This window comes from Alnus glutinosa, chromosome 7 (assembly GCF_958979055.1).
Source record: "Alnus glutinosa chromosome 7, dhAlnGlut1.1, whole genome shotgun sequence".
Classification (NCBI taxonomy): Eukaryota; Viridiplantae; Streptophyta; class Magnoliopsida; order Fagales; family Betulaceae; genus Alnus; species Alnus glutinosa.
The window spans coordinates 5,608,187-5,633,957 of NC_084892.1; the positions used below are offsets into that span (position 1 = coordinate 5,608,187).

The 25,771-nt window shown below is 34.2% G+C and overlaps 2 protein-coding genes across 3 annotated transcripts in view; both read right to left on the bottom strand.

Annotated features, from left to right (window-relative positions):
• Positions 1 to 8,188, bottom strand: part of LOC133874091 (ABC transporter A family member 1) — a 46,383-nt gene extending 38,195 nt beyond the window's left edge. The window contains exons 1-8 of the mRNA XM_062311922.1: positions 7,954 to 8,188; positions 7,383 to 7,462; positions 6,808 to 6,976; positions 5,738 to 5,820; positions 4,109 to 4,325; positions 927 to 1,156; positions 732 to 792; positions 462 to 548 (exon numbers count right to left, since the gene is read on the bottom strand). Coding sequence (XP_062167906.1) covers positions 462 to 548; positions 732 to 792; positions 927 to 1,156; positions 4,109 to 4,325; positions 5,738 to 5,820; positions 6,808 to 6,976; positions 7,383 to 7,462; positions 7,954 to 8,040 — 1,014 coding nt within the window. The 5' untranslated portion in view covers positions 8,041 to 8,188. The remainder of the gene's footprint in view (positions 1 to 461; positions 549 to 731; positions 793 to 926; positions 1,157 to 4,108; positions 4,326 to 5,737; positions 5,821 to 6,807; positions 6,977 to 7,382; positions 7,463 to 7,953) is intronic.
• A 12,554-nt stretch (positions 8,189 to 20,742) lies between these two features.
• Positions 20,743 to 24,694, bottom strand: LOC133874332 (AP2-like ethylene-responsive transcription factor At2g41710). 2 transcript variants are annotated; one of them, XR_009901244.1, is made up of 10 exons: positions 24,295 to 24,694; positions 24,057 to 24,139; positions 23,926 to 23,934; positions 23,712 to 23,800; positions 23,310 to 23,383; positions 23,185 to 23,235; positions 22,522 to 22,580; positions 21,705 to 22,330; positions 21,281 to 21,354; positions 20,743 to 21,193 (listed from the first exon to the last, which is right to left on the bottom strand). XR_009901244.1 is itself a non-coding variant. In XM_062312226.1 (9 exons), exons 1-9 carry the CDS (start codon positions 24,513 to 24,515, stop codon positions 21,140 to 21,142), a joined length of 1,266 nt encoding a protein of 421 aa, XP_062168210.1. In that variant the 5' UTR covers positions 24,516 to 24,689; the 3' UTR covers positions 20,743 to 21,139. The 2 variants fall into 2 exon arrangements, 1 of the variants encoding a protein (XP_062168210.1); XM_062312226.1 differs by lacking the exon at positions 21,281 to 21,354 and having other exon boundaries at positions 24,295 to 24,689.
• Positions 24,695 to 25,771: the final 1,077 nt, after the last annotated feature.

Consider the following 25,771-nt stretch of genomic DNA (forward strand, 5'->3'; position numbering starts at 1 on the left):
CTACATGCAATACAAAACAAGTCTGGATAAGATATCTTCAATGGCCTATCCTCACACCACACATCATGCCAAAAACTAACCTTTGACCCATCATCTACTTCATATTTAACAAATTTTGAAAAAACGTTTCCCACCCCCTTATAAATTTCTATAAATTTTGAAAACCAAACACACTACTATAACAGTTTAACAATGTCGAAATTGCATCACTAATCCTAATTGAATTAATGAACCAAAGAAGACATTTTAATTCATTGAAACTTAATCATTTTCAACCTCGCGTCTAGAATAGATCCATGCCAACAATATTCTTAAATGTCTACACTAGAAAGCAAACACCGATAGATACTAATACAATAGAAATGAGAGGGAAAAGAAACCGTTTCCAGAAATCTTTGAAAAATTCAAAAAAAAAATGCAGACAATTATGACGATTCAGTCAAGGAAAAAGGACAATTTACCTGCAAAGCATATGCAATCAACCACGAAAGATGGAAAATACCCTCTTTCAGGCCCATCATGTAGAGACCTTCTTTTATTTTCTGTTCCTGAAAAAAAATAAAAAATGAAAAATATTTAATTAAATTGACTTCAAGAACTTAAGGCAGATAATAGATCATTTCATACTAAAATAGTTAGAATAAAGAAAAAAAAAATCAAAATAAATTATCTAAATGCATAGATAGGTATCAGCTTTATGCCAATTTCAGGGATGATAACCATTAACAAACCTTCTCGATCACAGAATAGCTGATCAGGCGAGAAATTGGATAGAGAAATCCCAAAAGATATCTGCCCATCCCAGTTGCAGGTCACCAAAAATATAGTTTGTTATAAAATCCAAGCTAGAATTATTAATTTCTGATAAATATAATACAAAACCAAAAGGGGCAATAATAAATACATAAATTTCAAGAAGTACATACAATACACCCATAACATTCTTAATGATGGACTGGAACTCATCATCAGTGTATTCACGAGTTGGAAAGGGAGCCATTCGTATGCTTGAAGGGCTAAATTGCATCAATGGCAACTTAAGCGAGGAGGCTGTGCCGAAGGATTGTGCTGAAGTAAGTTCTATAATTTGAGAGGTAGAGTTAGTTTCAGCTTGCTGGGAAGCAAATATAATGAATGCATCCATTACTTGCTGGAGCTGCAAAAAGTACGAAATCATCAATTACAACTGTCACAAATTTCCACAAAAGTGGTGTTCAAAAATGACGTAGATGAGATTTTAGTATGACTTTGCGAAAAAAAAAAATTAAAAAGAAAAAGGACTTGAAGCAGGATTATGGAACAATTCGTGCAATTAATTTAAAATGAAACTGAGATAGAGATCAAATCATGATTACTACTTATACACAATATGCATGGGAACAATTATGCTCTTCCTTTTGACTTTTGTAAATCTGACAAATGATAAAACGACTTGAAGAAATTAGCTCTTATATTCAAATGACCCATGCAACAGCATGACACATGTTGTGTGCATTGTGACATACAAGGTAAGAAGACACTTCAATTTTCCATCAAAGCCTACAGCTCTCAACAGGAAACAAAGGGACACCCCTATTTGGATGCTAAATCAAGCAAACTTAAGACAATGTAGAAAGACAAATACTCTTCCAAGGAAAGTGAGTACTAATGGGGAACAAGGACAGTGTAGAAAAATCTAACGTCAAACAACCCTCTCTTGGAAGGGCCCCAACAAAGCTTGTCCTCACCTCTCCATCTCAATATAAAGGAGTACAACAAATTGAAAACCGAAGCAAAGACATCCACCTCCGAATCATGTACCGCTCTGATAAAGCTTACATTCCACTTATTAGAGTCACTAGATAACTCCAAATGATTTGCCATGAAAGCATCCTTAACGCGAACAATATTGTACAAATCCAGGAAAGCTTCCTTAAGGGTTTGATCCCCACACCACGTCATGCCAAAACCTAATCTTGGATTTAGGATAAGTGATAATTTAACATGATATTAGAGAATAGGTCTTGAGTTCAAACCATGTCTTTTCCTTCATTTACCTCCCATTTAAATTAAATATTTCATGTGTTGGGCATCACCTAATAAAATGAAGTATGAGCCCACACTTGAAAGGGAGTGTTAAAGTATTGATTAAATTTACCTCTTCCTATAATACTTTTAATCAACAGTGGACCATATTCTTCTGCATTGTGATTTGGCTTCCGCTCTGTGGAACAACATTTTCTCTTGCTTTGGTATTTCTTGGATCATGCCTAGGAGTGTGCTAGACCTAGTTGCTTGTTGGTGGAAGTCTGGGAGATCAAGGAGCGCTACAACATGGAAGATGGTGCCTATATGCTTAATTTGGTGTATTTGGAGAGAAAGAAAGCTTAGGTGTTTTGAGAACCTAGAGAGCTCCCTAGAGGAGTTGTTTCTCCATACGATGTATCTCTGGTCGATGGCTTTTTTGTACCCTTTATCCATCAGCTTTGCTGATTTTCTTGCTTATTTTTCCTTTTCTAGTTAGGTGTTTCCTGTTGTATACTTCCAGTGTACGTAGAGGCGCCTTACGCTTTCAATAAAACTAAACTTACTTATCAAAAAAAAAATTTACCTCTTCCTATCAGCTTAAGCTTTTAGGATACGTGGTAAGTGGTGGTTTAACAGGGTATCAAAGCCAAAGATCCTGAGTTCAAACCTTGACCCTGTCTAACATTTATAATATCATCAAATGTACACTGGGGGTGTTTTTGTTACGTGAACATGGCTGCCCTATATTGTGCATTTGCCTACGTCCCAAAAATAAACAGTGTGCTTAAACTATCATCAAATGTACATTGTCATTCACTTCCTACTCAACAATAATAGTATCGGCCTCATACCCATGCTCTCAAATCCTACATTAGAGTGAATGCACTTTTTTCTTTTTGCTTCATTGAGCAATGAGGCTCAACATAGTTACACAAGCACTATACAACTGAGAACTACTTAAGAATGAGAAAATAAAAGAGGAGAAAGAAGAAATAGAAGCAAATTACAAAAAATGAAAGAAACCAATAAATCTTAACAGGAAAGTAGACATAAGGAATCCAGTATATCTGATGGCTACACCAGATTTAGTCTTTACAAACCAATATGGGATTGAACCTTACTTCACCCTCCATCCTTTATTCATCAGGAGAAGATATCTCTCGATATACTATCAGGAAACCGCAGCATGTTTTGGTTAATGAACCTTAAAAGACTTTTACCACAACTAAATTCTGCAATTTAAATATTGTAAAAAAAGATCATGTAATTCCATGAGAGGGCATCAATCATGTTTTCTAATAAATGATGCATACAAAAAAGTCAACAACAATTTTGTAGTGAGAGATAAACGTTCTTATTATTTCTCTCAAATCATCATATATGTCCTCTCTTCTTTTGTAACATCAACAAGAAATAGCTAAGAAAGAAAACAGCGATGCATTCTAATTTTCATAATAACATTCTAATAATCACTCACATACGATCTGCCCAGCTGAAACTTAAAAGCAAATATTTATAAGTGAATAATAATATTCGGGACCTTAATTTGTACAAACAATTTTAAATTATATAAGAATTGCAGAATTTATGATCAAACCAAATCCATTAACGATTTGGTTCAGAAAACATTAAGGTCTAGGAGTAGCACCATAAACATTAAGGTCAAGGCAGGGACATCCAAAAGACGCAATCTGGAAAGTTATTCCTCCTTTCTTAATGTGGAGCATTTGGAGAGAAAGTAATCGGCGCCCCTTTGAGGACTACAAGTCCAACGTGCTTTCTAAAAAATCCACTTTTCTGAGATCTCTTTTGGATTGGATTGTTGTACAAGTTCCTAAATTTTCCTCATCAGATCTAGTAGATCTGCTTAATTTTTTAAATTGTAAAATTCTTTAGGGTGTTTGGCTCTCGTGTACGAGGGCTCTGTCCTTTTCTTTCAAAAAAATTATTATTCATTAAAAAAATAAAACAGTTACCAGTATTATACTAAACCAGACAAATCCTCACAAACTGTAGTAAAAAGAAGAAGAAATATGTTGAGAAATTTAAAAAATAAATAAATAAATAACTATTAAGTGAAGAGGTAGCAATGCGATCATACAGTCAAAAATCCACTGAAGCTATACTGCATTGTTGGTACAGTACTGACACCCAGTTCCAAGTCATTGAAATAAGGACCATTTACGTCCATGATGGATTTAACATCAGGAAATCCCGAGAAAGCCCAAGTGTGGTTGAGGCGTATACTATAATCAAATAACTGAGGACCTTGATCATGAAACACTACTGCACCTTTGATCTTTGGATTTGAACAATTCCTTAAGAAGAAAAAAAAACATTAAATTTGTCAATGGCTGGCCCAAATAATCTTGAAAGTAAGTGCAACATATGTTACAAAGGCATAGGCTATGTTTGTTTCTGCATAAAACATCTACAAAAATGTTTTCATCATTCTCCAGTATTTAATGTTGGCAAAAAAAAGTTAGTCTATGGAAATTGTTTTCTACGCAAACCAAAAATACATGCGACCAGACATAAAATCACTTCAACTTTTCAGCTGGTGATGGTCTATTTGGGTTCTTTTAGGCTAGGGTGGCCATGGGTGTGGAGAGGTTTCGCTATGCTGTGAACCCTTAGCCACGGTGTAGGCTTTTCCTTTTGGCTAAGAGGAAGGAAGGGAACTTTTGGGGGGGGCTTACAGTAACTACCGTTTTGACAGCCGCCACATGGTTTGTGTGTGGGGGGAAGCTGCAGTTTCGGCTATGACTAGCCGAGCGATTGTTTTTAGTTGGTGATATGGGTTCTGGCCTTGTGGATGTCAGTTTATGAGTGTGAAGTGGTCATTAGCCATAGTGCTATTGGGGGTTTGGGTACTGATAGGGTCAATATTGGTTGTTGGGTCCAAGAATGTAGTATCATTTTTGGTCATAAGGGGTTGTTTTGGTTTGGGGAATGCCAATGTTTCAGTACAAGTCAAATGCCCATGTTTCAATACGAGTCATACAGCGAAAAATGCTTTCAAGTCCATTTTCAAGATGGCACCTCAACAACAGACATCAGTCATTTTTCCACTCCAACAGAAATTGTTTTACGTCAAAACAACCACGGCCATAAATGAAAAAAGCAAATTAAGAAAGAATGGATAACTCCAAACTACAAAACTAAGTCATGAGTAATTAAATGTGTTTTCAAGATAATAAAAGCATATTGTAAGATATTTGAGTACATCATAAACAATGCATAACAAGGCCCACATTGTCAGCATCCAACGTGGCTATTCACAATAAAAACATTTTAAGTGTTCGCGTACTACAAAATATAAAGAAGAATTGAGAACTTAAACAAATTTAAACTTGAACATATGGTTGAACTTATTATAGTTGACAAAACAAATTGAGTTTTGGAGAGTTTTTCAAGTTTATGCAACATTGAACCAACACACTGAAGCCTTTTAAATAATCAAGTTTGTTATCCTCTTTCCTACATCAAATGAAAAAAAAAAAAAAAAAATTAAAAATAACTAAATATTAAAAAAAAATCAGTTTTTCGTCCTTTTTTTTCCTTAAATTACTTTCTATGATCACTATTGAGGCACACAACCAAAGAACTTTTTTTTTAATAAGTAATGGAGATATCATTAAAAGCGCAAGGCGCCCCAATATACACACAGCAAAAGAACTCCATCTTCAACAAATGGCCTAAATATAAATACCATTAAGGTATGACTTACTTGACTTGATTACAAGTTCCGTAGATATCCGAGCGTATGTAGGTTTCCAGATCTAATTCATCTTTGTAAACTCTAGTAACTAGCTGTAAATATGAAATGAAATTCATTTAGCTTGAGGTAAAAAAAAAATCCTTATCAAGGAAGTTAATGAAGGTGATACAAAAACTGTATTCCATGTGGGTTCATGATACAAGAAAAGCTCAATAATAGATCTCACTCACATGGCTTATTAACACATATGGGGGAAGAAGCTTTTTTGGGGGAGAAGGGAGGGGAATGGGAGCCTTTGTCTTATTTAGGAATCTGATTAAAAGAAGCCAGTGTAGCACATGAAGAATCCATCATGTCTCCACTAGTGTTTTGGAAAAACCAAGGACTGGAAGACTTAACTCACAACCCAAGATATGACATTGACATGGTCCTCTTCCATAAAATTGGATCACTAATTTGTAGTCCTAAAGCCCCAACTGAGAGCTAGCAACTCTGCTCAAAAAGGGGGCTTTATGCCAGCAAATTTGTAGAAAGCAGAAATGAAGATGGAATGTTAAAGTTGACAAGGCAAACAGGAGGAAATCAAGACACAATAGTAGGGACCTTCAACTGTCTGTATTTAGCAATACGTTGCTCATATGAAAGTCACATTATGCGTTAACATATTAAACTTTAACACTAAATTCACACAAAATCAAAGGTTGCTTCAATGCACCACATTATACTGGCTCAACCATTCCACTTCAAGTCTATAGCAAATGCCTTAATTGATTGGTTATGAAGAATTAATACCGTAAAATAACCTCCATGGTGGAGAAAAGGAACTGAAAGCATAGATAGCTGAGGAAAATATAAAAGCATGTCCTGAACATATACATATATTTTTGATGAATTGAACATATACATATATGCATACACCAATGCATAAATATGGGGAAAAAAAAACAAATATGGGTATGAGTTTCAAACAAACAAGGTTTTCAAGAAGGGGTGAGGGGGACCTTAGATATACCCCTGTAGGATAAAAGAGACTAGCAATGAAACTTAAACACATACACTTAATACATCAAAATGGATACCTTCAACAAGGGAAATTTCATTGAGATTAAGTTAATCATTGTCCTCGTCTCTTCTGTATCTGGTGCAAAAGCCAAATACTCTTCCTTTGCCAACAACAATTCTAAAATTTGTTGGAAACTAGGAGATACTCCTTTGCCCACTTCCACAAACATATCTTTCCGGATATACCTGGTCCAGTTCCATATAACCATAGTGCCGTTATTTCTCACAAAACCATAAATTTCATGCCCAGTGTTAAACTAAAGACTTGCAAGCAATGAAAACCATTTTGTCTCTTCCTTTCCTTTTCATTATTTACAAAAATTACAAGGAATATGTTGCTACAAACAAATGTCATAATTTACTAAACTTTTCATATTCAAAGACCATAGTTCCATACCCAATAAAAGCATTAGTTAAGCTAAAATATCTTTTTTATTCAACTTCTAAAATGAAAAAATTACCAACAAGATTTTTGTTTTCTTGTGCCTGTTTCTAGTTTTTTCAGCAACCAAACAGAGTAACACAGATATACGCATATGAGAGGATAAAGAAACATTAGCATGCAAGAAAAGCAGGGTTAATGAAGACTCACGGCTGTGCTGGATGAATTTGCGTATCGACTTGCGTCCTTACTGCTATTAACAACAACATTACAACCGTAGGGAGCAATATCTGCCAGACAATTTATATGAAAATTTCAGATTAATTGGGTTTTATTGATCCTTCAGTGCCAAATTTCCAAATGCAAAAAAACCAAAGTCAGCGTATACAATATCTCCTTAAAAAATGCCACATTATAGCAAAAAGGGGGGCGGGGGGGGAAGTAATTTCATTACAAATATCAATTATCACACCAAAGGAAATTAAATAACATCATTAAAAAAAAAATACTAAACTCAACTGCAAAGAGTCGCAACAAATTAGTCTCACTAAAGCAAGATGGTCATCCAATATATTAACGGAGAAACAAAAAATAAGGAACTGAAACACAACATTCAATTGCACAGTGAACTCATAACAAATAAAACTTCGAAAAGAAAAACAAGCTCTTAATTGCTTAATGATCAAGCATAATAGTCAAACAAACAACAAGAGAATCAGAAATTAAAAACAACTAAGACTAACGAAACAACTTAAATTCACAACCGAAAAAGGAAAGATACCTCAGCAGAGGTAACGAAAGGATGACGGATTTTGAGGAGCCAGTTCTTGCGGAGCATGGCCTTCAACTGTCTCCGCCCAGTTCCCATCTCCGCAAAATCCTAGAGAGAGAAAGAGACAAGCAGTTTGTTCTTTAGAGAGAGAGAGAGAGAGAGAGAGAGTTTCAAAAAAGCATGGTGGTGGTGTTGGTGGAGGTGGGGGGAGAGGAAAGGACGAGGTGGCAACAGGTCAAGACATTCGCTTTGGTTGGACTTTTGAGACTGCTGAATGAGATCATTATTCCTAAATTAATTTAATTCGCTCCAATATTTTTTGTTTGTTTATTATTCCGCCCAAAAGGAAAAAATAAATAAATTTGTATGTTTTCTAAACAGATTTTATACGAGATTAAAGTGGATAGGTGCAAGAGAATGAAACTCATACGTTTAATACTTAATGCCAGACCGTTGGAGGAGGATATCGTGAGAGGAGAGATGTTTGATGAACGCGATAAAATGGGAAGAGAAATTCAATGCACCTCACTCTAAAGTGTACACTTTTTAACTTGGCACTAAAAATTATAATTAGATTTGAATGAACTATTATTAAATATTTTATCCAATTGTAACTTTTAGTGTCACACTAAGAGTAGCATTTTTTAAATGAGAATTGAGAAGGAACACGATTTTATTTTATTTTTGTTAATGCCTATGTGTTGGAACTTGGAACAAGATTGGCTGCAATTTGGTTGAATGAATTACAGCTAATGAAAGAAACTTGATAAGATTCACTTGTTCAGACAGGTGAATCTCATCAAAGCACTCTCTTTTTAATTGTCGGATTAACTGCAATTGCCAATTCAATTAGGAAATTGCAGTCAATCCCGATCTCTACGTATTGAGACGATGAGTATTCTTTAAATTTGTTGCTCGAATTGCATACAATTCAGTTAGGAAATTGTAGTCAATCCTGATTCTTATGTATTGAGACGATGATGATTCTTTTAAGTTTGTTGCTCGAATTACATAAAATTCGGGTAGTCCCACAAAAAGAAAGGCGTTAGGCCTAGCTACCCGTGCAATTCAAGCAACAAATTTGAAGGGATTCCAGTCTGAACTAGTAAAGTGGGGTAAAATTGATGAAGGACAGATTAAATGTTCAATTTCCCTTATATTAACACAATCTTGTACTTGGTAATGCATACAAAATTACTCTTTGTTATCTAACAAATCTTATGAAAAATTTGTGAATTGGAACGTCGTCTCACTTCTACTCAATTTGATGTCTTACGCGAATTCGGATTTTTAGCAATTTATTATTCATATTGTTAGCGATTCGGATAGCAAGTGTGAAATAACTGTTAGGAAGATAAATTATAGGAAGACTCCACTCAATCTACCTCCACATGAAAGATAATCAAGCCATTAAAGGAAAATAATCTCAAGATTTTATATGACTCTATTGAAACTATACACCTACACGGTCAAATAAATGGGTCCCATAAAAACTCTCTTGCCAATTTAAATAACAAAATTACTGAAAATCTATATCCGTTTAATGCACTTTTACTACATGGGTGTTTTTTAAACTCTTCTTGGAAGGATAAAAGGAAATAAGAGTCCCATGGAAGATAAGTAGGAGTTTTTGACGGTAATTGCTGTAATAACTGACAACGAATTTGGTGGAGCTGAAGGTTCAAAGCAAAAGATCGAGGTTGGTGAAGCCATGGGCCACTGTAGACAGGTATCAAAACTGGGTTTGAAGGTGGTGGCAGCAAGGAGAGTTACTTTGAAATTGAATTGAATCCGCAAGTTAAAAGTGCTGACCACTGACCAGTTGATAGCAAAGCTATAGATGTGTCATTTGCTATGAATCTGGTGTGAAAAATGTGAAATTGGGTTCATTGCGCTATTGATTGATCTTGTTTTTTGATTGTTATTGTCTATTGAAAAGCCAGTTTATGGTTCACTAAATCTTCAACCAAGAGCATCTAAAAATAAGGGAAATTAAGCTAAAGGTGTGTCTTGTTAAGGTCACTGTGATGCTTAAATCATAATTTGCTACGGAGAAGGAAAAGAGTTGAAGAAGAAGAGTGTTTAACTAAGATTGAACGTCCCTCCGAATGACCTAGTTTCCTTTTTTTTTTTTAAGAGTGTTCTCCCATACATTTTTTGTTGAGGGTGAGACTCATGAAACTAACAAAATTTGATTCCATGACCTTCATTATTTTGGACATACATTTGTCATTCTTCGAGAATAACAGAATGTCAATAATTTAAGTGGCCATGATTGAGATATGGTAGACGCAGCTTCTTTTTTTATATTATATACATATATTTTTTTTAATCAAGCTATGTTCGGCCGACTTATATCAAGTTGGACTCGACCAACTAGCCGACCTATTTAGCTGGTCATATTGGCCTAGATCAGATTGGCTTGGGCCATTGACATTCTTGGAGAAGTCCTCTCATAGGAAATTAGAAGGGAAAAAAAAAAAAAAAAAAGTTCCTCTTATAGGAAATTTCTTGTGTGCAACCTCACAAGAAATTGGACAATTTTTCTTGTCCAAATTCTATAAAATTTAAGGCCGGAAATATTTGGGGTAATTTGGAGTGCCTAACTTACCGGTCCAGGAGACCTTTACCAGTTTACCCTCCATCTCTAAAAGAATTTGGACCGAAAAATTGCAAGAAATCCCAATAAATAATGCTGTATAATATGGAGTACGGACGCTCTATGAGAAAAAGAAGCAATAGGCAAACAAGAAATTGGGAGTCAGATTAATTTTTAATAATTCCTAAAGCGCAAATAAATTGCAAAAAAAAGTCTGTGTCGGCTTGTACCTGTCTTCCAATGACCGATGACTCCAACCGCCTGTCGTCGTCTTGTAGGAAAGCTATTCAAAAATAATAATGCATTAATCTAATATAAAAAAAATAATAATAATAATGCATTAGGTTTCAGTGCACCTGGAAAGGCTTTATACGTGTAAGCAGTAGAGCCAGCCAAATCAAATGGGTTGCGAATCCTGATGCTATTTTGGTAGCCCCCACCAGCACACCCAAAGCTTCTAACGGGTCGGACCGGTCGGTAGTAGTTTTTGGTTTATTGCGTCATGGTCCGCATAGAATATTCCAAGGCATCCGGTAAGATATTTTTGATATTAAGGAATTGTGTCCCATTTGAAATTTCAGGTGCTTAATGTTAATGGCAAACAAATTGCTAGATGGTTTAATTGCTAAGTTATTTGCAAATGGGCGTGGTAATTCATAATTAGTAAAATATTAAGAAAAATTAATAAGCCAAATTTTGTGCTTAATTATTTCACTATTGACACATCATTTTTACGAATGACTTTATGATAAAATTGTAATATCCTAACATCAACCAATTATGAATATATTAATTTTGGCACATATTTATAAATTTTTATAAATATAACTTTTATGATACATAAATTGTGTGATAAATTACTTCATTTTATGTTTTAAATTGTGTTTGTCATATTTTAGTTGGGCCCTCACGGTAATAATTTTATGGCTCCACCATTACGTAGCAATTTGTAAATAATTAATCTCCTCTATCAAATCAAAATAAATCGATCTTCTTCCTCTGTGTACCATATGAATTCTCGTTATTGTAGGACTTTATAGTATTCTAAATATGGCAAAAAAAATAAAATTAAAAACTAATTTGATGCATTAAAAATAAATATCTCTCTCTCTCTCTCTCTCTCTCTGTGTGTGCGCATTAAACATGTAGTTAAAAAGTAATCAATAAGCAACTTTCAGAGGAAGCAATGCACCGTCTTGTTTCCTTTTCCGTCACTTTAAAGGCAGAATAAGACAACTGATGGAACATGCGTAGAAATATTACTAAACATTATCCCTAATTTTGCCCTCACGATAAATCACTTTTGAAGCTTTTGATCGAGTTCATATCGGACCAATAACAAGCTTCCACCTGTCATCTTTAACAAAATTCATCTGGAGATTCTATTACACATTTGAAAAAAAAAGAAAGGAGTACCGACACTTAAGCATGATCGGTCAACCCGTTTGAAGCCTCGCGCAAATTGCCTCCACAATAAATCCATCCACAACAAAACTTGTGCAAACTAATAAATTTTTGGTGTCTCAATATATAAATAGGGGAGTGATCCTTACACTCACACTACACAACAATAGTACAACATCAAGGCACAATGGAGTGGAGTTCATGTATGGAACCCACTCTATTATGCCTTGATGTTGTGTCATTGTTGTGTAGTGTGAGTGTTTTAATCATTTCTCATATAAATATCATCAAGACTCTATTTGGTATGTGTGGACAGCCAAAAGTTCTCCGGTTGATCCCACGACAGATGAGACTAAAGTAGGCACTATTAACAGTTTCAGAATCAAATTGTGTTGTACTCTCCTTTATTTGTGTGATTTGATCTTGTTCCAGAGAATTTAGCTACCGAAAATCGGTTATTCTCTTTTTTAGATTCGTTGCTGGATTTATTAGTGCTCATCTTTCAACGGCATCCACTTGGTTGTCATTTTAGTTGCTTGTCAATGGGTTCTATCCCTCTTAACTTTGCTTTAGTTACTGCTTTATACGGCCCTTCAGAGATGACCTGATTATTTTTTATCAATTTCTTATTATTTGTTTGTACATTTTTGTACTGTATTTTTCGTTTTGGGTTTATTATTGAGACACACTCATTTTTCAGTATTTTGAACACATGTAACATTTCCCCCCCCCCCCCCCCCCCCCCCTTGTTTTTATATTTATTTAAAAATAAAATAAAATTGAGAAACCACTTTCTATAGGTTTGATGGAGTAACATAAAAATGTTAGTCACATTTGCACTGTCATTCTAAAATAATTAATTAAATTATAATTAAACTCCTTATAAATCCAAATCTTACAGTTACATAGTAAAGAATTAATATGAGACTTAGCATCCATAAATACTTTGAAAAGCCACTCATCCAATGTTAGCAATTCATCTTTCCAATGTGAGACTAATTTTTTGTGGTGTCACAATCTCCCCTACTCAAATCCTTGACGTCTTCATTTATAAAGCCCATGACATGTAGTGTTTCAGCACCATATGTTGTTAATGGGTTGGTCTAATACCATTTCTAATGACTAAAAAAAAAACGCTAATTACATCTACGTTATTACTCTAAAATGAATAGTCAAGTTATAATTTGAGTTCCTTAGAATCACTTAAAAAATCAGAGTCTTATCCAGTAAAGAACCAATGTGGGACTTAGCATCTATAAATACTTTTATAATTCTTCACTCAATGTGGATAGTTCATTGTCCGAGTATGAGACCATTTTTTAGGGTTGTTTAAGGGGTGTCACAGTCTCCCTTACATTCATTTATGAAGTCAAGTCTCATTTAATAAGGAAACTAAGGTGAGACTCATTACAACAGTACTTACGAACACCTTTAATCCACCTCCAATGTATAACTAAAATTTTCAGTTGTCACAATCTTTTCAACTCAAATCTTAAACGTTCATGTCAGACCTTATACCATGCAATGCCTCAGTGCCACATGGTGTTACTATGTCACTCTCATAACATTTGTAACGACTTAAAAAAAAATGCTAGCCACATCTATGTTGTTATTCAAAAGGTCTATAGTCGAATTACAATTTGAGCTCCTTACATTTTATTGACTTGTTACCGCTGTCAATCGAATGTCAGGACTTGAGTGGTTAACATACTTCCCCTATGCCAGTCAACCTATGTTTCCCAATGCAAAAAGTTCAGATCAAGGTTTACTTGCCTTCTTGACTTGACCTTATATAATGCCTTAGCTAGACTACTTGGAGACAAACTTGTGCTAAATTAAGAGTGTCTAATAATAAATAATTCATTTAAGGTAAATTGTTCTAAATAATTCAGCTATATATCTGGAAATCGATGCAGTAATAACAAAATTAATATTAACATAATCAAGGAACAGTAGGTTTTGCTAGTTCATCATGGAATGGCAAGGTTCAGCCCTATCTGTACTTTGGAACATATATTGATATTTATATATGTCGTGCAGAAATAAGCAATCCCCTCATAAAAAAAATAAACAAATAAATACAATTATAAAATTTTGACTTTATAGAATGCTTCTAAAAAAAACACATGTTATCCCACTGGCCTAGGAGATGTTTTAGGTTCACAAAACAATTTATCATCTCATTAATATCACAGATGGAGCAAAAGGCACACGAGTTGTCCTTTCCCTTATGGACTTTTAATAAAGAGTTATTAGCTATTATTCTCACCAACCGAAAATGTTGCAGGAAAAATGTAAGAAAATGATATTTCAGCTTATAAGGTTGCAGACAAAAGTAAGGCCTTAAGGACCTAAGCTTCACCTCACACGCCTTCATTTTTATATTTTTTTTTTCATTCTTATTTGGGATAATGTTTTCCTCCAATTTGGTCCAAGTAAATGTTTTCAATTTAATTTATTAAATTAACACTTGTCTTTCAAACAAGTAATTTTTTATACTCTCTTAATTTTATTAAAAAAAAAAAAAAATTTATAAACAAATATCAATTTAATAGACTGAATTTAAATTTATCATTTATTTTGGTCTTATAGCAGCTACATATTTGTAAGAATAAACGGGCTTGATGTTCAGATTAGAAAAGAAAAAAAAAATGGCTTGATTTTGAAAAAGGAAGTTTCGCAGTGGGCCAGGCCTCTAGCCCAATAAGATTGATCTGGCGGTTCGTATGGAGATGTTTTTCGTTTAACACGCAACAATGTTTGGTGGGACCAAAGGAATAAAAAGGCCTCTTTAGTGGAGGAGCCCACACTGATGATCAGGCTCTTTTTTTTTTTTTTTTTTTTTTTCTTGGTTTTTGTTGAGAGGTAAAAAAAAAAAAAAAAAAAGGACAGAGATGATGGTGGATTTTTTTTTTTTATGAGTACATCAGTAACCAATTACAAGGAAAAATAAAAAATACAAATACAACAGGGTATGGGCAACCCAAATATTAAACTAAGAACGTAAGTACGCGGGGGTAATGCTTCCGAAGATACGGGCCCTTTGACTCGAGGCACGGATGCCACAAAGTCGGAGTCACCATTAAAGATGATTTCACAAGTGTATTGAGTCACAAGGACCCAAACACTAAAACATGGGTAAACAGGGGGAGAGGGGTACAACAAGTAAGCCCAAAAAAAAGTAATACAAAAACAATAAAATAAACAGTAGCAGTCCAGAGGAAGGCGGGGTGGGAGCCGTCCATGACGGCGCGTGGGGAACACGCACCGCCAAGGAGAGGCCTCTCATCAGCCGGATTTGCTGGCGTGGCCCAGAAACACCGAACTCGGTCGAGGGGGGAAGTGTGGAGCGCAAACGTGGCATACACGCGCGGAGCGCAAAGTTCTTGTGGAACTTTGGTTTTGGAAGCCCAAAAGAGAATATATTCCCAATGGAAGAAATAGTTCACAATCATCCCACCTATCTCTATTGTTATTTTTTTTCTCTCCATAAAATCCAAATATATATACTTTTGCAACCTTTTATATATAAATATAAATGCTTAATAACCTTGTCTTAAAGTTTTCTTTCAAATTTATTTCAACACAATTTATTATAAATTGACATATTTTTAGAGCATCTAATTCTCACGTGTATTTTTAATAATGTATGTGAGCCTGTGAGAATTAAATGTTCTGTTTATATTATTAAAAATACATGTAAGAACTATATACTTAAGAATAGGTGTTAGTTTAATAATTATCCTAGAGTAATTTATTATGAGATATGTTAGTTACACAATAATGCTGATGTGTAAAAATTGTGCAAATAACATATCACATTTATTCCAGTCTAATTTGGAGAAAAAATTTATGCGATATCTTAAATATATAATATATTTGCCACAAGTTTGATTTTAGCAGAAACTCATCTTTATATGAAATTAAAGTTTTTTTTTTTTTAGGCAGTAATTAGTGGAGGATCTCGTCTTATGAGTTATGACAGTGGGCCTTAAATTCGCTACATGTCTAATCGATTATGATTTATCTTATGGAAAATATACCAAATCAACCTCTTTAATCTTCTACTTTTATCACATCATTGTTGAGGGACAAGCAAGAGTATTATTAAAATGATAACCTACCACAACGCTGATTTGATGGGTTAGTTTATATCTCATAATTGCCATATGATTTTGTATTCAAAATTTAGACTATTATGATGCATATGATTTTGTTTTTTTTTTTTTTTTTTTTTTTTTTTTTTATTGTTTATTTTAAAAAAAAAAATTGTTTTCAGAGATATTATTGAAGAATGAAGGAGGCCTATATTATTATGTAAAGAAAAATGCTATATACCATATTTTTTTGTTCTATAATGTTTATGTGTCAATCTTAATAAACCATTTGATTTATTTATTATTATTTTTTAAAAACAATGATTGGATTCAAAATTTGGTTAAAACTATTATTGTTCAGCATTATAAGATAGTTGTACAATAAAAATGTATTTTCTATCATTACCCTAATTATGTAAAATATAGGAAAAATGCAACCTAAATCCATGAAATGAGTTAGGGTTAAACAACCATTCTCTTACTCTCAAAAAAAAAAAACAACCATTCTCTTGTTTTTGATGGTTTAGTCAGCTTGAATGTTTGTTAGAGTCGTAGGTGTTGATTATTTGTTGGACAAACAAAATAAAGATGCAACGTGGACTGATGAATTGCACAAGGAATGTGGTTAGGTAGCTATTACGTACAATTTAGTAGAAGTTTGAGGGTCCAATTATGGATTGTCTGGTATAATGGGAGAAATGTGTCAATTAGTGAAAAGTTTGTTTACGAGCACAAGGTATCAAAGAGTCTCATATTGTCAGGATTTTTCTCATTTGCAAAGTTTATAAGTCATGGGCAATTGTACATCCCTCCTCTCTCAAGACCTTTTTTGAGGCTGAGTTAGACTTATTGGTCTTTGAATGGTTTGAGAGCCATGTTCATTGGATTGTTGGACGATTTCTCTTGTTGTTGTCCATCCGTTCGACCATAATGCCACACGAGAGGGGCATATCAAAGAGTCCCATATTGCCGGAATTCTTCCTGACTTGCGAAGTTTATAAAGCATGGATATCCCTCCTCTCCCAAGTCGTATTTTGATAGTGAGTTATGCATGTTAGTCTTTGATACAAGGTATGTTTGTTAGTATTTTTCTAGGGTGTTTAAACGTGACATAAATGTGAAAAAATTATTTTTGTAGTTTAAAGAGCATTTTTTGCTTTTGAGTTGTTTGTTAATATCTTTATATTAAATACAGAAAATAAAAATACAAAGAAACATAACCATGTAGCTTTATAGGCAGTTGTGATTCCAATGACATATGGGCTTGTTTGACAACTATTCCCAACTCTCCCATTTTTTTCTTTTCACTTCTCCTAAAAAAATCAAATAAAAAACATTCTAACTTTGTTATACTTTTTATATCACATCAATCATATTTTATTACTATTTAAATAAAAAAACTCACTACAAAACAATTTTTTTTTTTTTTTTTTTTTTTTTTATTATTTTTTTTTTTTACTTTTTTATAAAACATTCCCAAATTTTATATCACATCAATCACTTCTTATTATACAACACAATGAACACGTAAATATTCCACAACATAATTACTTACCAAAAAGGCCCATAAACATTGAGAAATATCAATTTCAAGGATAGAAGATTTAGATTTACTACTATCACATTCATATGTTGATGAAGGTGGCAGAGCCATTGATATGGAGGGTAGTGATGGTTGGGGGATGTTTTACCGTCTCCCAACCGGCTTTTTGAATAAAAAAGCAATTTTTTTTTATCAAAAAGTGATGTCTGATGTCACTTTTTGATGAAAAAATTGTTTTTTTAATTAAAAGTGGAGGGCAAAAACGTCCACTGCCAATCACTATCCTGATATGGAATAGGATCCTCTCCATTTCTATTTTATGATCTATATTATATTTCACTGCATTTAATGGAATATACTACATTATTTCAAAATTGCAAATGACATGATAACATTTACATCGTCTAATGTTGATGTTGTAAAATTTAATTCAAACCATGAAATGGTTGATCTCCAATTCATTTAGAATGAAAAAGATCTCATGGTAACTGCGTGGTTAGAAAAGCCCATAAATTTTCAATTTTGCTGCACCCAACTTGGCCCATTGGGCTCTTTCTTTTAATGCCATAACTATTTTTTTTTTTTTTTTGTTTGAACAGAAAAAATCTCCTTTAATTGCAATACTAAACGTTACATCAAAATGATCCCAAAAATAGGATCTAGGGAGCAGAAGCTTCCCTAAATACAATGTTACTAATACTCCTAGGAGTTTCTTCCAACCAATAACTGTCAATAAAATTCTGAGAAGCCTCATTGGCTAAAGTGTGAGCGGCTGAGTTACACTCTCGTGGAATTGCTTAAAAATTCACATAGCGAAAATTACTTATTTATTGGTGAATACTCTCGATGAAATGCCCATTTTTTGCGAGAAAGGGTAGCCTCGTCTTTATTTCCTTCACAACTTGAGCTGCATCCATTTCAAAAATAACTTCCATAAAACCCGCTTCCTTGCTAAAAATAATAGCTTGCATTGCTGCAATTGTCTCTGCCATTTTTGGATCAACCTGCTCTTGCTTAGTGACACTGCATGCCCCCAAGCAAAAGCCTTCACTATCTCGTGCTATTACACCCAAACCAATCCACCCTCTTTCCACATTAAGGGATGCATCCCAATTTACCTTCACTAACCCATTCGTAGGTCTGGATTGTTGTTGAAAATTTGGTCCTTGCGCAGCAGAATCCTCTTCCTTAGAGTTACAACGTGTAAAGTCATCTGAGGTATTTCGGCGCAACCAAATTCGACGAGCCACCACAGACATCAAGTCAAGTTCACCCGGTGATGATCTCTCCATGGAGTATACGAAAAGACCCTGGAAAGTGTCGCCCATATAGGAGTATTTATTAAAACAAGAAGCTTGACAACCCCATGCATCCCTGGCCGCTGGGCATGTCCATATAGCATGTTATCTTCAGTGTTTTATGTAAACTAGTCCAAAAGCAAGTTTACTTTTTCTTCTTATTTGTATTTTCTTAATGAATTCAAAATCAAGTTAGCCTATAAATGCACGATAGAAAATAATGTTAGAATATTAATTTAATAATTCAATTAATTAATTTTTTATCAGTTTAAATTTTTGAGATAATTGACAATTTAACATGGTATTAGAGTAGAGGTTTTGAGTTCGATCATTGTTTCCATAATTCATCTCTTATTTCGTTTAAATATTTCATGTATTGGATCTTAGTTATTAAACTTATTAAGAGAAAGTTTGAATCAACTCGTTAATTAAATGACTTATCTTAAAAGTTTAAGCGGGTAAGAAATGAATGTTAAATCACATTTCGTCCTTAAAGTTTAAGTTTATAAAAAAAATGATTGATTTTATTATTTAATTAATATTCTAACAAACAAACAAATGGGAAGGTTGAGGTTAACTACTTCCAACAAGTTAGTGTTAGGCCATAATGTAGATATATGTGGTTTGGAGGAGTTTTAATTGTATGTTTCTTATATACTGATATGATAATGACTATGTTAATAATTAAACAATTAAATTTATCTGTCAAATTTTGTTATTTAATTTTTCTTCACCCATGTTATGTTGTGTCATGTAGACTGCCTCGAGAGTTTGTAAGAGAATTTTACTAGAAAAGTAGTAGTAACCAAACATTTTCCGGTTTGGAGATGGTTCTCCTTTGGACTTCTTGAAGCTTGTTTTGCACTGTATTTGTCATCACCAAGTTCAACTTCCATTGAGATGCCTTGGCCCATGGGCATCCATGAGGCCATCTGTTTGAAGTGAGCCACCTATAATTCCTATATGATTGTGCAGTGAGTACTGGGTTCTTCTAGGCTGATCTGCATAAAACTCCAAATCTATTGTGAGCTTGTTTGTACCAAGAATAATTTATAAAAATAGAATATCCTATGGTAATGATCCAACTTGACATGCCTCCAAATACATCACTTGAATTGCTGTTTTTATTATTATTTTTTTCCACAGCCATCGGATTGATAATAAAACTCATTAGCGGACTCTTTTTAAGGTTTGCATGCTTGAGCTTGGGGGTGTACAAAAACCCGCCGGCACGACATATATAGGATGTCGGAAGGTTTTTTATTAATTTCCGAGAAAGTCGGAATAGGGGTGTCTATTTCCAATTTGAGAAAGATAGAAAAATTAGTTGGTTTGGCTCTCTCAAGGTCCAATCAAGTTTTTTGGAGAGCGAGTTTTTCCCTTCAAAAACTGGTGGAGCAATTGTGTAACCCCTTGTGAAGTATGCCTGAATCTTTGAAATTTTTAATAATTGTTTAAAAATAATAAAATTCACAAGACTATTTTAAGAATTTTGATAGGATTTAACAGAAAATTCTAACGGAGGGCTAAAATTGAAAAAAATTAAAAGTTGGATATCCTAAATTAACACTTTTTAAAGTTCAAGTATTTGATTGCAAAAGTGAGAAAAGATCAAGGGTTATAAATGAAGTTTTCCCAAGAAGATATAAGTGCAGTAATAGACTAAAATGCATTAATCTGAAAATATAGGTCAGTGTGTATGCATCATTCACATGGAAACCATAAGGTTAGGTAACAAGGAGATCAATACAAACATAATTTTCTGACTTATTAACCAGAAATTAAGCTATCATCTATCATCTCAGATACTCAAGTGTTTACTATATGGCAGAAAAGAAAGAATAACTGCAAACAAACTAAGCCAAGTGCATTTGAGATGTTACTAATAAGAAAATAAGACATCAACATCTGCAGATACTCTAATTTGTGCATGTTACAACTAGGTCCTCTGATTTCTGTACAAAAATATTCAAGAAAGCCTGAAAATTTCCCTATTCAATTTCTCCGTTATTATGAACATGAAGACATATATTATATTTCCTTTCTATATCCCTAGTTCTTTTGTAGAAATAAGCCTGCAAACAGTACGTAAAAATCCTCATTCTTAAGATAAACTAAGTTCTCCATACTCTGAGCTCTTCATACTCTTCCTGAGATGTTTGCTACACAGTGCATCGCTAAACCCTTCCAGATAGAAGAAGTCAAATCCGATTTCCGCCTCTCACCAAAATTTAGATACAAAGGAAATGTGTTGTTATTCCTCCGCATGAAAGAGAGTGTAAGTTGAACTGGTCTCAGTCTTTGTAACCTGCATGCAACGTTTCAAGCTTTTTTAGGGGTGTATGGGGGGTATAGGAAATGCATTAGGGAAGGGATCTCCCTGACGCCATCTTACCATTAATAATCACCTGGGACTGGAGGGGTAATATTACAATTGTTTTCAAATAACTCATGGATCAGTTATTGTCCCTGCCATCGCATTATTGTTAGATAAAGTTTTAAATGCACAAGGTGTTAGGGTCAATTTCTTAATGTTGTTTAATAATAATTAGTCACATGTGGTATAAAAGAGATGCACAAACTCATCTCCTACCAAATTTTACTATTAGCATCAATCTCACTTGTTAGATATTTTTGGGAATGATGTATAATAAGAATTTTAAAGTAACAATCTCCATAGCTTTTAGAAGTGTCTCTTTTTTTTCTTTTCTTTTCTTTTTTTCTTTTTTTTTTTTTCTTTTTTTTTTTTCTTTGGGGACGAATCATTGTCATTTTCTTCAGTTCTTAAGAAAACAAGCTCTCATAAGAAATATACCAACCTCGGCTGTACGAGAAAGTCCAGTCGGAAGAACAGGAACAAGAGACGTCCAGAGAATAGGATCTACTAAGGGATCAACAGTATTGTAGCTGGTCAAAAGTGGTGCAGATAAGAAAGGAGTCAATGGGTAGACATTTCTCTGAAGAGACAATCCCCCACTCATTCCTAGTCCAACTCCAACTCTCCCGGTTCCAACATCACTTGTGGATTTCTCAACTGCCTTGCCATAGTCCATCTTGTTGATGGTATTTTTGTCTTCATTCTCATCATTATCAACGCTGTTTTCTTGCTTTTTTGATGCTTTCTCTTGCAAACTCTTGTAGGCAGCTGACCGTGACAAGATGTTCAAGGCAGAGCCGGTAGAACCTTTATGCTTTCTTCCTTCATTGGGCACACCCAAACGTGGCATCTGGTATGGTTCGGTAGGCTGAACTTCCCATTCCAGTGTTTTCAGTTCGACACCAATATCTCCGGCATGCTTTGTTTCTTCCGATGATTTTGACCCAGTGTATGCCTGACGAGTTTTATTGGCCCCCCACCACTTGATATAACTTGTCAAGTCAATCCTTCTTTCACCGCAGAAACTGGCGAAATATTCACTTTCTGCTGCTGGATCATCGCCTGTACCTTTAAATAAGACACACCAGTAATATAGTTGTTACTGCTTCAGGAGCAAGCACAAATGGAAGAAATAAAAAAAAAATCAGAAGCTTATATTTGCTAATTTCTACGCAAAAGAAGGTGTACTCAGTTATTAGGTGAATTTATGGAACTCTCATAAAAAAAGTTGCTTGAACATAAAATTCATCAGAACTTACTATAATGCATACTGTTGAAGTAGTCAGATCCAGCCATACAACCAAATGGTTCCCATCGACTGCTTTGTGATAACACCAGGTATGGAGTAGAAAGCAAAATCATAAGATCAATAATGATCAAATCAAAGAAACATTAAGTACTTCAAGCATCTACCAACTGGAAAGGAAAAACACTATAAAAGAACTAGTGATTTAGTCGTTCTGCACCAGGTAGCGTGCAGACAATTAATCATAACTCTATCAACATTTTTCAGGGAATATTACACTAATTTATTAGTTCTCACAAATGAAAAGATATATAGAATTCAGAGAAGATCATTAAAGAAATTCTTTCTTCTTAATCAAATTGTAGTGAAGTATTCAGCAGGAAGTGTATAACATATGTTACCAACTTTCTTTCTTATAAATACGTTACTATTTTCTCAGGTTTGATGATATATTGATCTCAGGTAGTTTCTTCCTGAACTGAAAATCAGTTGGAACACATAAATAAAAAAAAAAACTTTAGGTACCTAAAACTCCCTAGTAGGTAAGAAACCGTTAGAGAGTGATATCCACAATAATTGCTTAATATTTTCCAAACCAGCATTCCTTGGGAAAAAAATGACTTCCTAACTTAGACTATGGCAGTAAATATTATATATTTCGCATGCATGTAATTACCTGGAAAGCCCACGATATTTAGAAATTCCTCTTGAGAAACCACTGCTCTTTCTGCAGACAGTATGAAATATAAGGGACACTGCAAATTCAGTTAAAACAAAATAAATTTACAAAGTAAATCACACCTCCGCAGGGATGCAAGGTATTCTTCTCTGGAGACATTTTGCATCTCTTCTAGATCCCTTGTATAATCAGTAACCTGCAGCACACACATCCCAAGTCATGCAGATAGTAATATAAAATTGGAAATGGGAAGCATCCTATATATGAGCCAAATAAGGAATAAAAGAAAACACCTTTTTTCTTTAACTACTATATTTATACAAAAAGATCCAAGTTATAAAAATCAGTATCAAGTTAATGGGGTTAATTAAAAATCAGAACTAGTGATCAAAAGAAGTTCATGAGACCTAAATTAAAGAGAAATCAAGAAAAGGAAACCATTCTTGAATGATAAGAGAAGGACAAGAAGTACAAACAGATTGAACATAGACGCTTATTTTTGTCTTGAAAAGTGGTTAACTAACTGGAAAATTAATGAGTGTGCCAGGGCCCCAATATTTTAAGGCAGCAAGATCATAAGCTCTAGCTGCAGCTTCCTCATCATCATATGCTCCTGTTACACAAACGTCCTTGAAATATTAGTTGCAATATGAGATAACAAAGTCATTAGCAAGTTTACCCACAAAAGAAGAAAGAATGAAAAATATAGGAAAATATACGTTAAAGCCACTGACTCACCCAAGTAAACTGGAATAAAGATTTGTGTAGCAACCATCCCATGCAAGAAACGAAAAATGGAGTCAGCAACACAGATAAACCTATGGGTAAAATGTTAGTCGTTAGATATTCATGAAGAGGGCGAGAGAGACCTTGTTTTCCCTTCTTATTCTGATTCTGGTTCCAGGTACTTTTGTCCCAAAGGTGAGCCTCATAACGACCAGTCCATCTATGCCTTTTGTTCCATCAACATTGGAAACAACGAAGACGAGTCAAAATTCAAAACAGCAAGCGAATTCCACGCTTGAATAAACTCCGATTCGTGTGAATTTTCTGAGGAACCAAAAATATTTCAACGGAAAATAAAAATATTGAGAGCCGGATCAGTACCTGGTGACTCCACGGTAGATGGAGCTGCGTTTTCCGGCGGCGCAGGGAGGCATTTTGCTGATGCGCTCCTTGGCCGTACATCCTCTCTCCTTCTTCGCTTTCTTCAGTCCTCTGTACAGTAATAGCTGATCGTTCGCTATCACCGCCTCCGACGTCTCCCCACCGCCGCCCCCACCGCAGGCTTCCGATTTCAAACCAGGATCAGAGGAAGACGAAGCCATAGCTGAATCCAAACCCTAACCCTAACCCTAGGAGAGAGAAAATCAGAAACTGAGCAACAGAAAGAGTATAGTGTGTTTATCTGAGTGTCTGGATTTGGTTTTGCCTCGAATTGTTTTTTTGAGTGACTGTGGAGGGGAAAACTACAGTTAGAGAGTGGGGAGGACTGAGGACTGAGGAGAAGTGTGGAGGTGTTTGAATTTACGGATACGTCCTGATGGTGATCTGGCCATTACGAAGGCGGAATTGGGGCAGTTGGGGGTAAAAAAGGGTGTAACGGCTAGGATGAGTGAAAGGGTAATTGTGTAATTTGGATTGGTTTGAAAGTGCAGGCGGCCACGTGGAGGTTCTTGCACACCTGTCTGCTGTTTGTCGAAAAAAGCGCGTGTAGACCTGTCAGAGAGCCACATTTTTCTCTGAAAATTCCACCGAATCCGGTCGTTATAAAATAAGAATCCTGGAGAATTCAGGTACGTGGAGACGTGAGATTTATACTGAGGGCTTTTTTGAGTTTACGATTTAAAAAAAGAATAATATTATAATATATAATTTAAAAAAGTAATTTTTAAAAATGCAGTTAAGAGGTAGACAAAATTACAGTTTAATTTTTAAAATCATAAATTAACTTTTAAAATTTAGCGTTTTTAAAAGAGTATTATCTTACTTGGAATTTGAAAAATCGAATTTTTTGTGTTTTTGTAATTTTTAAAAACGCAATTCTCAAACGATTTATGTTTTGTGATTTTATTTAAAATTACACTTATTGTTTATGAAAGTACAATCTCAAACGTATTATAAATAAGTAATTGGACAATTTAATTTTTATTTAACCAAATAAATTTCATAAATAAACTCACGTGTCCAAATTTTATCAAATTCGAATAAATAAACGTAATTATCTCTTATCCCTTTCATGAATCATGAGTCATGTCATACAAATATAACTGGGACCCGCCTCCACGTACAAAATCTTTTGATAATTGTTTTAGTGAATCATGAAATGCTAATAGCTTTATTGACCATATAGTATAATGATTGTCATTATATAATAATTACTTACAGCAAAAACCCATAGATGGGATCCCCAAGTGACTTTTTTTTTTTTTTTTTTTCTTAAGTAATCTGATGAAAATATTAAAAAGTCACTTAATATACGTTAGGTTAATTGGTGCAACAAGTGACATTTTTTTTTTAAGTAGTTGATGTGAAAATTAGAAAGTCACTTAAAATACGTTATGTTAATTAGTGTAAAATGAGT